This window comes from Cariama cristata, unplaced genomic scaffold, assembly GCF_000690535.1.
Source record: "Cariama cristata isolate BGI_N322 unplaced genomic scaffold, ASM69053v1 scaffold12972, whole genome shotgun sequence".
NCBI lineage: Eukaryota > Metazoa > Chordata > Aves > Cariamiformes > Cariamidae > Cariama > Cariama cristata.
This window is the reverse complement of record NW_009605626.1, coordinates 40,075-51,979: the sequence shown is the minus strand read 5'-3', so window position 1 is coordinate 51,979 and position 11,905 is coordinate 40,075. Positions and strand designations below refer to the sequence as shown.

Sequence of the window (11,905 nt, the reverse complement as noted above, 5' to 3'; positions counted from 1 at the left end):
AGTACTGTTCTCAAAGTGGCAGATCCAAGACTATTACACTCATAAAGTACTTAAAAGAAAACCAGACCAATGGTGTGCATTTACCTCAAAACATAAATTTGTCTCTACGTGGGAATAGCAAGGGCGACTTATTTATTATTTTTATATACAGAACTATCTCACCCGTAGTTTTCAGATGGAACAACTAAGCCTGTGCACATAAGGGCTCAGCTCAAGTTTATCGGTGTTCTGAAAACTAAGGGGGAATCAAATGCTTCATTTCATAGGGAATTTTAAAACTTATTTCATCCTACCTGGAGTGGAAGACAAGAAAATATCTTTTCAAACACCACTCCAGAGGGGAGAAATATTCTGGTTGGCCTCAAAGTTTTCATTCCTTACAAAATCAAAACTTCTCATTCCAATTTTGAAGACTTAAATTTCCTATCACATAGCATAAAATATTTTGTTCTTCTGAAAGGCCAAGTCATTTCAAAATGGTAAAATACAGAACTTTCTATTCTAAAAAGAATGAATAGAGCAGAACGCATTGTCCTTATCAGAAGGCTTTTTACTTTTTTTTTTTCTCTAAATTAGTTTTTCTTGAAAACAACACACGTGTGAATGTTTGAGCCTTAGTATTTGATAAATCTGTTGAAGAGGTGTAGTCTGAATGCTGGAGAATGAGTACAGGCCCACACAACCACAGGTAATTCAGGTTTTTCTCTGTAGCTCAGTTGTGGTTGTAAGTTTGGGATAATAATATGTATGTGCCTGACTGGGGTGCTGAGATTCATTAGCTGAAGTCTATAAAACACTCTGAAGATAAGTGGTACATATTATCATACTGTAATTAGGTGGTAATTGAAAGATGCTGGATAAACATTATTAATCATTAATATTCATAGAAGTAGCACTTCTGAAAATGCTGCTGTAACACCTGTTAGAATCCTTTTGAGACAACTATTGGTGCTGCAAGCTGGGATGCGCACATGCTAGTATGCACGCAGCGTATTCCCAGAGCATGTGTGCTGCACTGCCAGCCTGCTTTTGGTCAGAGCTGTGCCAGCTGGGGAGCCTGGTGACCACCAGATGATTGCTGCTCCCACTTCTGCAGCATCCTCTAAAGGACTAGGTCCAACCAACAGCACAGGATGGGCATGCCTGCAGAAGGATCTGCTTTGAACAAGTGACCATGAAACATCCTATGTTTTGTCACTCCTTAGTAACCATAAGCTTCATCACTCCAGCATCACACAGTTCACGTGCAGAAAGCACAAGTCTTGCCAAAATTTTAAAATAAACATTCTAGTCTATATTATTCATTCATTAAATGCGGACTATGTGCTGGGGCATTGCAAAAGACAAACAGTAAACCGCTCTACAGGGCTCCCATCCCTTGTCCAACTCTACCAGTGCCTTTCCTGACAGACCATTAGTCTAATGTCCTTCTTCAATGCCTCCGTTCATGGGAATTTCCATCTCCCAAAGGTCCTAATCTTTTCCTGTACTTCTCTAGATCTATTTCTGGAAAATTTTTCCTACTATTGGTCCTAAATAATCCTCCTTGAGTTTAAGCCTACTCATCGCAGACCCCAATACTTATTTTTTCTTGTAGTAGTGGTCTTCTACATATTTGAGGATTTATGTCACGCACAGAAGTTACTGATTTGAATACTGTCATTGAGAAAAGTGAAATTTTTATTTGTGTGTTAGGTCAACATAAATCTAAGTGTTTAATTTCAGATCAATTTGAAAATCTAGCATTTTGCCTGAGGATTAGTACTTCCTGACCTGCTTCACTTCTTTAAGCATTACCTTATCCCTGCTTGAGCCACTGTGCTGCATAACGGGAGTTTGAGACTAGCGCAGGTGAAGGGCTAAACCCTCATGATACAGAACAAGGACACAAAGCAACAGGACTACAATTCACAGAATGCAAAGCACAAACAGAGCTCAAAAGAATAATTTTGCCAACTTTTCAGAAGTTCGCATTCTGTATTATCTAGAAAACATTCTGAGTAGATACTTTCAAAAGACTGGAATTTCCTACAGTTTTCGTACAGTTCTTTCTGAACAGCATCTAAGACTATGAGTATGACTGATTTGAGGGAAGATTCCCAAGGAAGCATAGGCTAGTGGCACAATTTTTTCTTTCATTTGCTGTATTTTAGTGTGGTGCTTTATAATCACCCCTGTTAAGCTGGTTCAGAAATGGCTACAGTTCCATGATACAGCATTTTCCAACTACTCTGACATCCAATAAGCATTTAAATGATTTGATGTAATTATGACCTATCCTTACCAATATCAGTCCTGTTCTGCTGTCATTGTCCTTTCCCAAAGCATCCAGATTCTCTCAAGTCTTATGCAAATCACCCTACCTCACATCTTACTACATCTTTTCCTAGCAAACTGGCCCTTATTCTAGTACAACAGGATTTGATCACATAAACATCCTCAGAAAGTAAGCAGACACTGCATATTTTAGGAAAGAAAAGAGATCTTACATGTTCCTCTTCAAACTGGTCCCCACCAAATGCAGAGACACAGGGCTTGATACCTCCCGTTCCAAGGGCGATCAAAAACAGACCAACCATAGACAGGATCCTTCATGCAAGAACAAAAATATCACCATTGCAGAACCTTTCCAGTGCTTATGATAGCATTTTAGTGTCACCCAACCATGATTCCTCTGGTATCATTGTCTTTTGCACATGGGTGGTGATGATGAGCCAGCTAAGTGCGAAAACCAAATTAATTATCCTCATTTCTGCATTCCGCACCAGTCAATTAACCAAACTGGTTTTGTCAGTTTCTTGCTGTTCTGAGGCCCAATGGACATACTAGAGATCAAAGATCTGTGGGATTATTTTTCACTCATATGAGAACAAAAGATTGCAGAGATCAATTAACTAAAAATAAAAAAATATGAAAGAAAAAAAAGAAAGCCTTTTCCTGTAGCCATCCAGCCTGGGTAAATGCAGAAAAACTGTTTGAATTAGGCTCATTCTTGGGTGCTTTCTACTTCCCAGTGCTCCTCAAAACACCATTGTTGGCCCAACAGATTATATCTGCAGGGAACAGGAGTATCAGGACTGGCTAGGTGTGGGACAAAAGGAAACTGTTCTGTAAATGAGATGTGCTCTTGCCTGCATATGCATATTTTTAGAGCCTTGACCACTGGGCAAAAACAGCTTGGTGGTTTCAGAGATACCAGCTGGGGAACTACTCTGACAAGCCTATCAGTTCAGAATCTAGAGGGCAAGAAGGGTTGTACCCTATGGAAAAGATAGATCCTTCCTCTTTCACATCAGAAAATGTATCTTCAGTTTTGTGTTCCCATGCACACAGGGGGACCTAGCTGAGCTGGGCAGTTACGCTGATGAGGAAACAATGGAGGAATAAGCCTGGTGCAGATAGTTGGATGGAGGAGACCAAACTGCAGTAGCACAGTTTAGCAGAGAGGGGTGATCAGAGGTGCCTATGTCAATGGGCTTAGAGTCTCTGTAGTGGTTTCCAGCTCCTTCTGGTGCATTCACACTCTAGATCTGCCCTTCTGCGCTTACTCAGACATTCTAAATCCTTCCCTGATAAAAGCAACCCAAGCCCCCAAACTGCTGGCCTGATGGAGGTGAAACAAATTACAGTCCTGGGTAAACCAGCTATCGTCACAACCTACAGCACTGCGGCTTCAACAGCTACTTACACATGAACCGCCTGGTTGCCTAGGGATGGAATTGCACCGACTGACTTTATCAGATGGCCAAGGACATACACAATGGAGAGGTAGATGATGGTCCTGTGAGGAAAGCAAACAGCAGTGACTGAAGGTGCCAGGTGATGTACAACCCAAAAAGAGAGTGTGCCTGTGCTTCCTGATACAGCAGATCTACTTGGCAGACACGCAAGGAACTGGTTTGTTTATACCACTGGTATAGCAGGCAGCTGTAACTTTTGTGTCAACACTGAGTGCACCAGAAGAAACAGATAGACAAATGGGTTCAGATTAAGGATGGATAGCCCCTGCTTTCCTTGCAGAGGTCGCTGATCAGAATAAACTAAAAATCTTCCAGTCTTGTCATGCATGGAAGGTTGCAAATAGAGGAGTACTATTTGGGTTTCCAGATTACTAATAACGCTTTTTGCAGCATGCGCCTAAGTGAATCCCTTGACTGGAAGGCATCTATAGGGACTGTTGCCACATTCAACCCACCTGACTAACATCTGAATTAGGAGCATGGTTTCCCCCTTACAAGTCTGTTTTAGATCCCGAGTACCTCTGAAGGACTAAGGTCATCTATCTGCCTCCCATGTCTTGCTGAGGGAGAAGAAGAAATCTGACTAGGACTATCAGGTTCTTAAGTGTATTCTATTCCTTCATCACTTTCAGGATTAAGAGATGTCTATGTGTTTATGTGCAGATGGCACACATAGAGGGAATAGAAGGACTTGTTAGGACAGAGGCACTAGAAGAAGCCCTACGAGCTTTGAGCACGGAAGATGGTCCCTGATGCATCCAAACCCTGGTTGCAACAGCTAATTTAGAGCCACATCAGATTATTCCTAAAAGCCCCTCTAATCTGTTATCCTGTCCTCAGTATTGGCTGAGGTACAGCTACTACAGCAAAAGCCATCTCCAGTTAAGTCATAGGCATTACTCCAGGGAAAGTCTCTTGCCTAATGCACAAAAGTCTTCATAAGGATTTACCTTCCCACAACATCAAGCTGCAAGATAGATATCCTCAAATACCAATGAACATTGCTAGGTGACCTTAAATAATGAAGTTAATAAACCCCCACTGTTACTTTTTTCATTCAAAGGGACAAGAGAATGACTAAAATTGAGCACAAAGAAAAAAGAACATGGATATTTTCTGAAGAACTTTCTGCAGGACAGACATACAGCAGCTGTTTTTTTCCTGTTGAGACTCTTCTGCCAGATGCGCTTAGTCTTAGAAGAGTTCAGCTTCACTTCATCATTCTGACAGCCAAGACTTCTCAGACAACAAACAAACAGTGACAAGCAAAGAAAGTCCTCTATCCAGCTGCTCACCACCACTCTGGGGCAGATGATGGCCCCACAACTTGCCAGTGGAAGGCAAGAATGCCTAACTTTCTCAGGGAGAGTTTACCTGGTTATGTGCTGAGAGAGATGATTTGAGTGAACCCAGGTTTCTCTGGCATAAAAATGGGTGTGTCCACACATTCCCTATGCTGTGAAAGCATGAGTATAGTATAGTTACTGACACTTCATCTGAAACTGCGAGATCTAGAGGATGATGCTGCTTTCTCACCGTCTTTGAATCCTTCTCAGAAGCAGACCTTGGCAAGCTGAGGGTTAATCACCCTACACCTCAGCTTCCTCAAGGTGGGTAGGGAAGGACAGTGGAGGAAAAGTGTGCTTGTGACATTTAATTTGTTCCAAATTTGTTGCCTATTGGCCTTTGGGTGAAAGAGGAGCACAGAACAGCATGAGCAAACAGATCAGCTGTTCATCTGTTAACAGAGAGGAGCTGACCTTAGCAAGTGTGTCTCTGCTGCACTCTGAGCTAGCTCAAAACTAGGAGCATACACAGCACTGCCCTTGCACAAGCTGCATGGCGTAGATATATGCTCCCTGAATTAGAAAGATGTCTTCACTTACTTGTATTTTCCCAGCCACGAGTCTGCCATGATGGCTCCAATGACAGGCGTGAAATAACACAGCGCGGAAAAGGCATGGTACACAGCAGTGGAGAGATTCTCATCCCAGTGGAAGAAGCTTAAGAAATATAGTGTCAGGACAGCTAAAAGGAAACAAGCAAATCACATCCGATAATTAACGTGTATCTCTGCAGGTAAGCAGGATCATGGTGGCAAGAAAACCACTGATTTATCTAGCAGCTATGAGCACTGTTGTGGAAAGATCTGTGCTTTCAGACCTGTTCCTCATAATCTCTGACACAGGAAAAGCTAAAATGAGACATATGACTATCAGGCACTCTTTGCTCATAAACATTTATGTTTAGCTGGAATATATATTTTCTAGCTTATCTTACCATAACCTGTAGTTCTGTTTACGCACATTTTCTATTTGTAAATTAGATGCCTGTATGATTCAATTCCTAAACACACTGATTGCATACAACTATGAAAGATGTCACATGCTGGAAAAACAGGTCTGATACAGAGAATCTCATAAAAATTTAGAGTGGAAAGTACATTTGGAGCTCTCTAGTCCCAACTTCTGCTCAGAGCAGGTGTAGCATGAATGTTAGTGTACACTGTTCATATTCATACCTACAACCCAAAATGCCAATTTACTTTGAAAGACAGCTGAGACCACATACAGCACAGCCCTGGAACATCAGGCCAGTGTGTATAGAAACCGAAGGATGGGAAAATCACTTCCCAGACACAGGTCACATACCTCTCATGCCATAGTAGGAGAAGCGCTCACAGAACTCATTCACCACGATGAAGGCAATGCTTAGGGGGTAGTTGGAGCCACAGAGTTTCTGTGAGAGACAAACAAGAGCGTATCAGCTCTGTGAAAGCCTTTACCCCAGCAATATATCCCCACAGTGCCTGGGCAGTGGAGAGGAGTCCAGTCCAAAACCCAGGCACCCACTGCTGCTTAACTGGCCTGGGGGTTGGACTCAAAGGAGAGAGGGGACCCCACACCTATCTTGCTTTGGTTAAGGCTCCTCAGTGAATCAGCCTGGCCAATATGGGCCCAGTAAAGACTGCCATGGGGATTCATGGGCTATCAGCAGCCCACTATGCTTGTAGTTCCAGGAACTCCAGTGGAAGGGTCCTACTACCTCTCCGCTGCAATGCAAAACCCCACTGAGATGCAAAAACACCTTTGGATGCCTTTTCTTCTACACTTTACATAAAGCTACTACCCTGCCCCAAAACTGCTCCATCTCCTAGTACCAGACCTTGCCTCAGCAGCTGGTAGACCCCAGGGAGCTTCTGTCTGCTTCCACATGAAGCTGCTCCCTCCCGTTCAACAACAGCCCTCAATCTCTGTGCCTCACTTGCACCAAACTGTGCCACCATGTTGACTGAAGTAGAGCATCAGCCCTGTGTCCTGCACTCCCTCAGGCATGGCATCCATTTTGTATTCCAAGAACGCTGGCATAGTTATGGATAATTCAATTTATTAATCAAAACTAAACAAAACAGTCATGGGACTGTCAAACCTGTGTGAGCACAGCCACTCTTTCACTGAATCTGACTTTATTCCAGCTTTAAATCAGCAGTTTCTAAGTGAAGTATAAGGCATTTGAACAGATGAGTCTTGGCATGACCTTGCATGGGCCTCCGTCCTTCTTGCTACCCCACTGGGGTCCGAGCTAAGCAGCTTCCAGCTGCTTAGCTCCACTGCCTCACAACAGGGAAAGCAGGTTTTCACAGGACTGTCCTCTGCCAATTAGCGGCAGAGCGGGGCTGGCCATGCCCTCCGTGAGGGGTGGGGGGGAGTGTGATATGAACAGCTGCATTTATATTTATGGTTTTAAACAGCCATGGTATGGGCCAGTGAAGTGAGATGAACCCTTCACATGCATTTCTACGCCTTGTGTTGGAAATAATGAATTCCTGTATTTCTGCCCAGAGTACCAAATGCAAATACAGATACCAAGATAGATGTGTTTATTCAGGTTTATTTCACCATCAAGAAACCTGAGCTTATTTGGATTCCCAAAGCAATGGCATCAAGTTTAGAAGAGTCTAGCTTAATGATGCTGTCTTGCTCAACATTATACAAAAGCAACAAAAAAGAAGAGACTAGTTGTCTGCAAAAAAAACCCAAAACACCACAAACCAAAAAATGCTTTCCATTACTTAACCCAGCATCTCTAAAGAAAAATATTTTGTCCTTTTTTATATACACTTTTCTCTTGCTATTTATGGGCTGCGTTGTATTAAGAAATCCTTAGCCTATTTGCTTTACTAGAGTAAATATGTGATTATCCATTTCATTTATTATTTACTCCAAAACCATCATGTTCAGCATATGGCTTGTAAGACAGAGTGGGCTCCCTTGGAAACCACACTGGGGCCTCCTGCTTTTAGACTAGCCTAAAAATGGTGGCATACATAAGCTGTAAATGCACAAACACAGACATATGCACACACAGAATACTTTTCTCCAATGAGTTTTTCATAATAAAGAAGAAAAGGCATAAGAGGCAAATTATGTTTCTTATGTTTCCTGTGGGTACTTGGAGACATTTTCTGAACTTGGAAGTAAAATTGTATAACAGGGATATTTTTCTTCCTCTCTTTCACAGACCTCGCTATCAGTACTCATGAGATGTAATAACATTTGATGGAGATGCAGAGCATGACTGTTCAAACCCAGATGGCCAGGTGTCGGGAACCCTGCTGCTGGAACTCACCCCTCCACACCTGATGCACAAGACCTGTTGGATTTAGCTGCAGCAGTTTAAGGTATCACATGCCATGCTGCGACCTGCAGTGACAGAAAACCTGTCAGTGACTTATTTCAGCCACTTCTGCTCTGGGATGGGCACCTCCTACAGATGAGCAGGAGCAAGAAGTGAAAGGAGAGCAGGAGGCAGTGACTTCCCAGCTAAACCTCCCCAAGTGCCTGAGCCAGGACTCTGAGTAAGCACTTACAGACACAGAGCAACGACTTACAAGCAGGGGTCTGGCTTGTGTTTCATGAGATGGCATCAGCACAGGCAGAAACCCTCATGTATTCTCTGGGCTGTAACACTGACCTGCCTGTGGCCTGCCTGGACATCCAGAAGTGGGCAGCTCTCCTCCATGCAGACAGCCAGACACACTTTGCTTGCTTTCACGGCGGAGGACCTTGCTCAGCAGAGGCTAAGCCTGGATTCATGAGCACCCAGATACTCTGCTGGGCTTAGCTACCACTGTAAGACTGGGATCTGTGGGATTATGGAGCTCTTAAAGATACTGTGGAAGTTGATAGTCTGTGTCTTTGGAAAAAAGAAAGGTCACTTAAAGCGGCAGCTACAGGAAACATTTGTTTTCACCTCTCCTTCTTGCTGACAGGCTGCAAAATGGGACAAAGATTAATATTTCCCAGGAGCTCTGGACATCCAATAGTTAATGTCTGCACAGTACTTAAAACTGCAAATTAAATAGTCAGCTTGCTAATGACATGACTGTGAGCTTTAAGAGCAAGTATTACCATATTGTCCTGCGAGTCAAAGCAGGTGCAATACAAGCCCTGTTCTCCCCGAAGTCGATACAGTGTGCAAGTTTTAAGGGTGAAGCACTCAACCAGAATTAGCTTGAAAACCTGCACAAATATCAAAGCTGCAAGGCAACAAAATATCCACCTGAATCTGGCTCTAAATCAGAGCCAAAGATGTAAACCTGAGGCTCTGGGACTACAGTTATGCTCTGTAACACACATCAGTGGCCTGTCCTTAGTCCCTGTCCTTCCTTCTGCTTTGCAGCATCCGAGGACTCTTCCCTGGTGGGTTTCATCAAATCAAGCAAATGGACAGGTCGAGTCCCTCCCTCCCATGCACAACATCCCCTTCACCTTCAGAGAAGTAAGTCCTTTCCCACAAGGAAAGTAGTGTTCAGGAAAAAGGCAGCAATCAAAACCCTTACCCTTTTCCCCAAAATTCAGACAGTTCATTATTTCCCTTTAAGCTGCACTTTAACTTAATCAGGTTAGTGAAAGGATTTTTGCCTTGAGTTGTTAATGCTTATTTCAACCCTCTGCAAGAAAGGGTGTTTGTGTCCAGCCAGAGCACAACAGAGGAAAGAACAGAGAGATCTTGCAATGTTCAGAGCAAGCTGAGCAGAAAGTAAAGCAAAGGAAACCAGCTGTAACACTCACCGGGGATTTTTTCTGAACAGGGAAATCTCCTTTGGGAGGATCATCTCCTGCAGAAATAAAAGTGAACAAAGTTTCCTTGGATTCGTTTCTCTGAAAAGCGTTCATCTCTCCTCTCGCCTTGTCTCCCACCATGCTATGTGGCTGTGGTGAGTTGACTGGGAAGATTTCCAACCTGAGGCATGAAGTTTGATTCAGTTTGAGTTAACCCTAATTGAGCATATTTGTGCAGCCAGGGCAGAAATGAGAGGGAGATGCTACCAGGAAAGACAGCTCCAGAGTTCAGGAAGAGTCAGGGAATGCAGCCTAAACCATTCACAGGTTGGGGCTGTCAGCACTTCGTGGCACAGACCTCCCTTTTGTTTGGCATGCCCCCAGCTATCATACGAGCACCAGTCCAGCACCAGCACTGTATGCTGAACAGATGTGAGCTGAATAAAAATCCCAGGTCTCAGATACACCTACAGCCTGTGGATTCAGAAGCAGGGGTTGCATCTCCCTCCCAATGCAGTAACAACAGGTTTATTCTGCAGGGATCTTATTCCACTGAAAAGCCACACATTCATCCCGTGTCATAACTACTAAAATGCTTATCAGGCCAAACCCTCAGACACTGGATGTCACGGACGCCTGCACTGTGTTAAATCATTTCTTTGCTGTCGTGGGAGTGAAGTGACCCAGGGTTCATTCCCGCACCAATTCCCTGGAATGTTTTTGCCTTCTCGTATGGGACAGTTTAATCCGGAAGGCACAGCCAGCACCAAGGAGCAGCCTCAAACCCCATCCCTACTTCCTGTTATCCAAAAGGCCACCTCAGGGCTCCTTATGTGGCAAAGGCATCCTATGCTGTGCTGGGAGCCCCCAGATTCCAACTGCAGCTATGTGGGCTCAGGTCCCTGCAGGTACTCTGTTGGTCCTCCTTTCTTGCCCTTCCCACAGGAATAGAGGAGCTTTTCATGAGTATTATTCCAATGCCAGTTGCAATCACAGAGCAAAATTCACAATCTTCCCATAAACCATCCTCAGCGGCTGTGGCTCTCCATTATTCTAAGTGCAGTGCAGGGTTTTTTCTTCCCCTTATATTTGGCTTCTTTAAAAGGCAAAGGTTCAAAGAATTTTCCCAAATATTTCTCCCTTCTCTTATCAGCAAAAGTACAGACCACACCCAGAATCCACAGTTGGTACAAGGAGTCTCCATAAACTCATCCCTAGCTCCAGTACCAAGGTGCTGCTAGCACTTGGGTATCACAGGAACCAGGTTCGCAGTTAAACCAGGAGAGAGGCCTTTACTCACACCACAGGTCCTTGATCTGGCTTCAGTTAGTGCCAATAAGACATGGAAAACACTTAGATAAGGGACTCAGATGTGACAGAGTGCACAGAGGAAGCACAATTACTCTTCACATTCCCTCATGTGCTCCGGCATTGCTTCCTCTGAAAATCCCCAGGGATCCTGTTTCACTCCTGCTAACTGGGCAGCTAAACATGAATCCCAACCTTCAGATGAGGCCAGGAAGGTCTACCTGTTTCTTATTCCCTTTTTCTTCTACAGCAGTGGCAAAGCAACAGTTTGGCACCTCCCCCTTACTGCCACAGACCAGGTCCTCATCTTCAGCCCTCCCAGTGATTTGCAAACCCATGCAACCTTGCTTTTCACCTGGGTCAATTCTCAGGTGCCACAACTAGCCTCCACAGAGCTAGTGTTTGTTAAGTCCATTTTGTGGGCAAGAGGGACTCAAAAGCATACCCAACATTGAGGGCAGTGCAAGGAACTGGACTTGTGCACGTTGGTCCTGTCTCCTGCACACCTGATTAGCACATACTCTTGTGTCCTGCAAGTCTGACCTTGTGCTAGAGGCAGCAGGAATATTTCTGAGCCCTCTGGTGGTATCTCTTACTGCCCCAAGTATCTCTCTGTATTCTGCCACGCACAGGTGAGCAGAGCAAACACAGCAGCAAAGTTATTAAAAGACTGATACAAAAGGAAGACAGAAAAGGTTTCACCCTCCCTTGTGCAGGGCTCCCACACTGCTGCAATGTGATGCCTTAATATTTTCAGCATCCTGCAGCTATATTTCCTCTGCGTGTATACAG

General features: G+C 44.0%; 1 protein-coding gene across 1 annotated transcript in view; it reads right to left on the bottom strand.

Annotated features, from left to right (window-relative positions):
• The window catches only part of SLC15A2 (solute carrier family 15 (oligopeptide transporter), member 2), a 39,224-nt gene extending 29,278 nt beyond the window's left edge, over positions 1-9,946 (bottom strand). The window contains exons 1-5 of the mRNA XM_009696051.1: positions 9,815-9,946; positions 6,392-6,479; positions 5,627-5,768; positions 3,689-3,781; positions 2,490-2,589 (exon numbers count right to left, since the gene is read on the bottom strand). Coding sequence (XP_009694353.1) covers positions 2,490-2,589; positions 3,689-3,781; positions 5,627-5,768; positions 6,392-6,479; positions 9,815-9,946 — 555 coding nt within the window. The remainder of the gene's footprint in view (positions 1-2,489; positions 2,590-3,688; positions 3,782-5,626; positions 5,769-6,391; positions 6,480-9,814) is intronic.
• Positions 9,947-11,905: the final 1,959 nt, after the last annotated feature.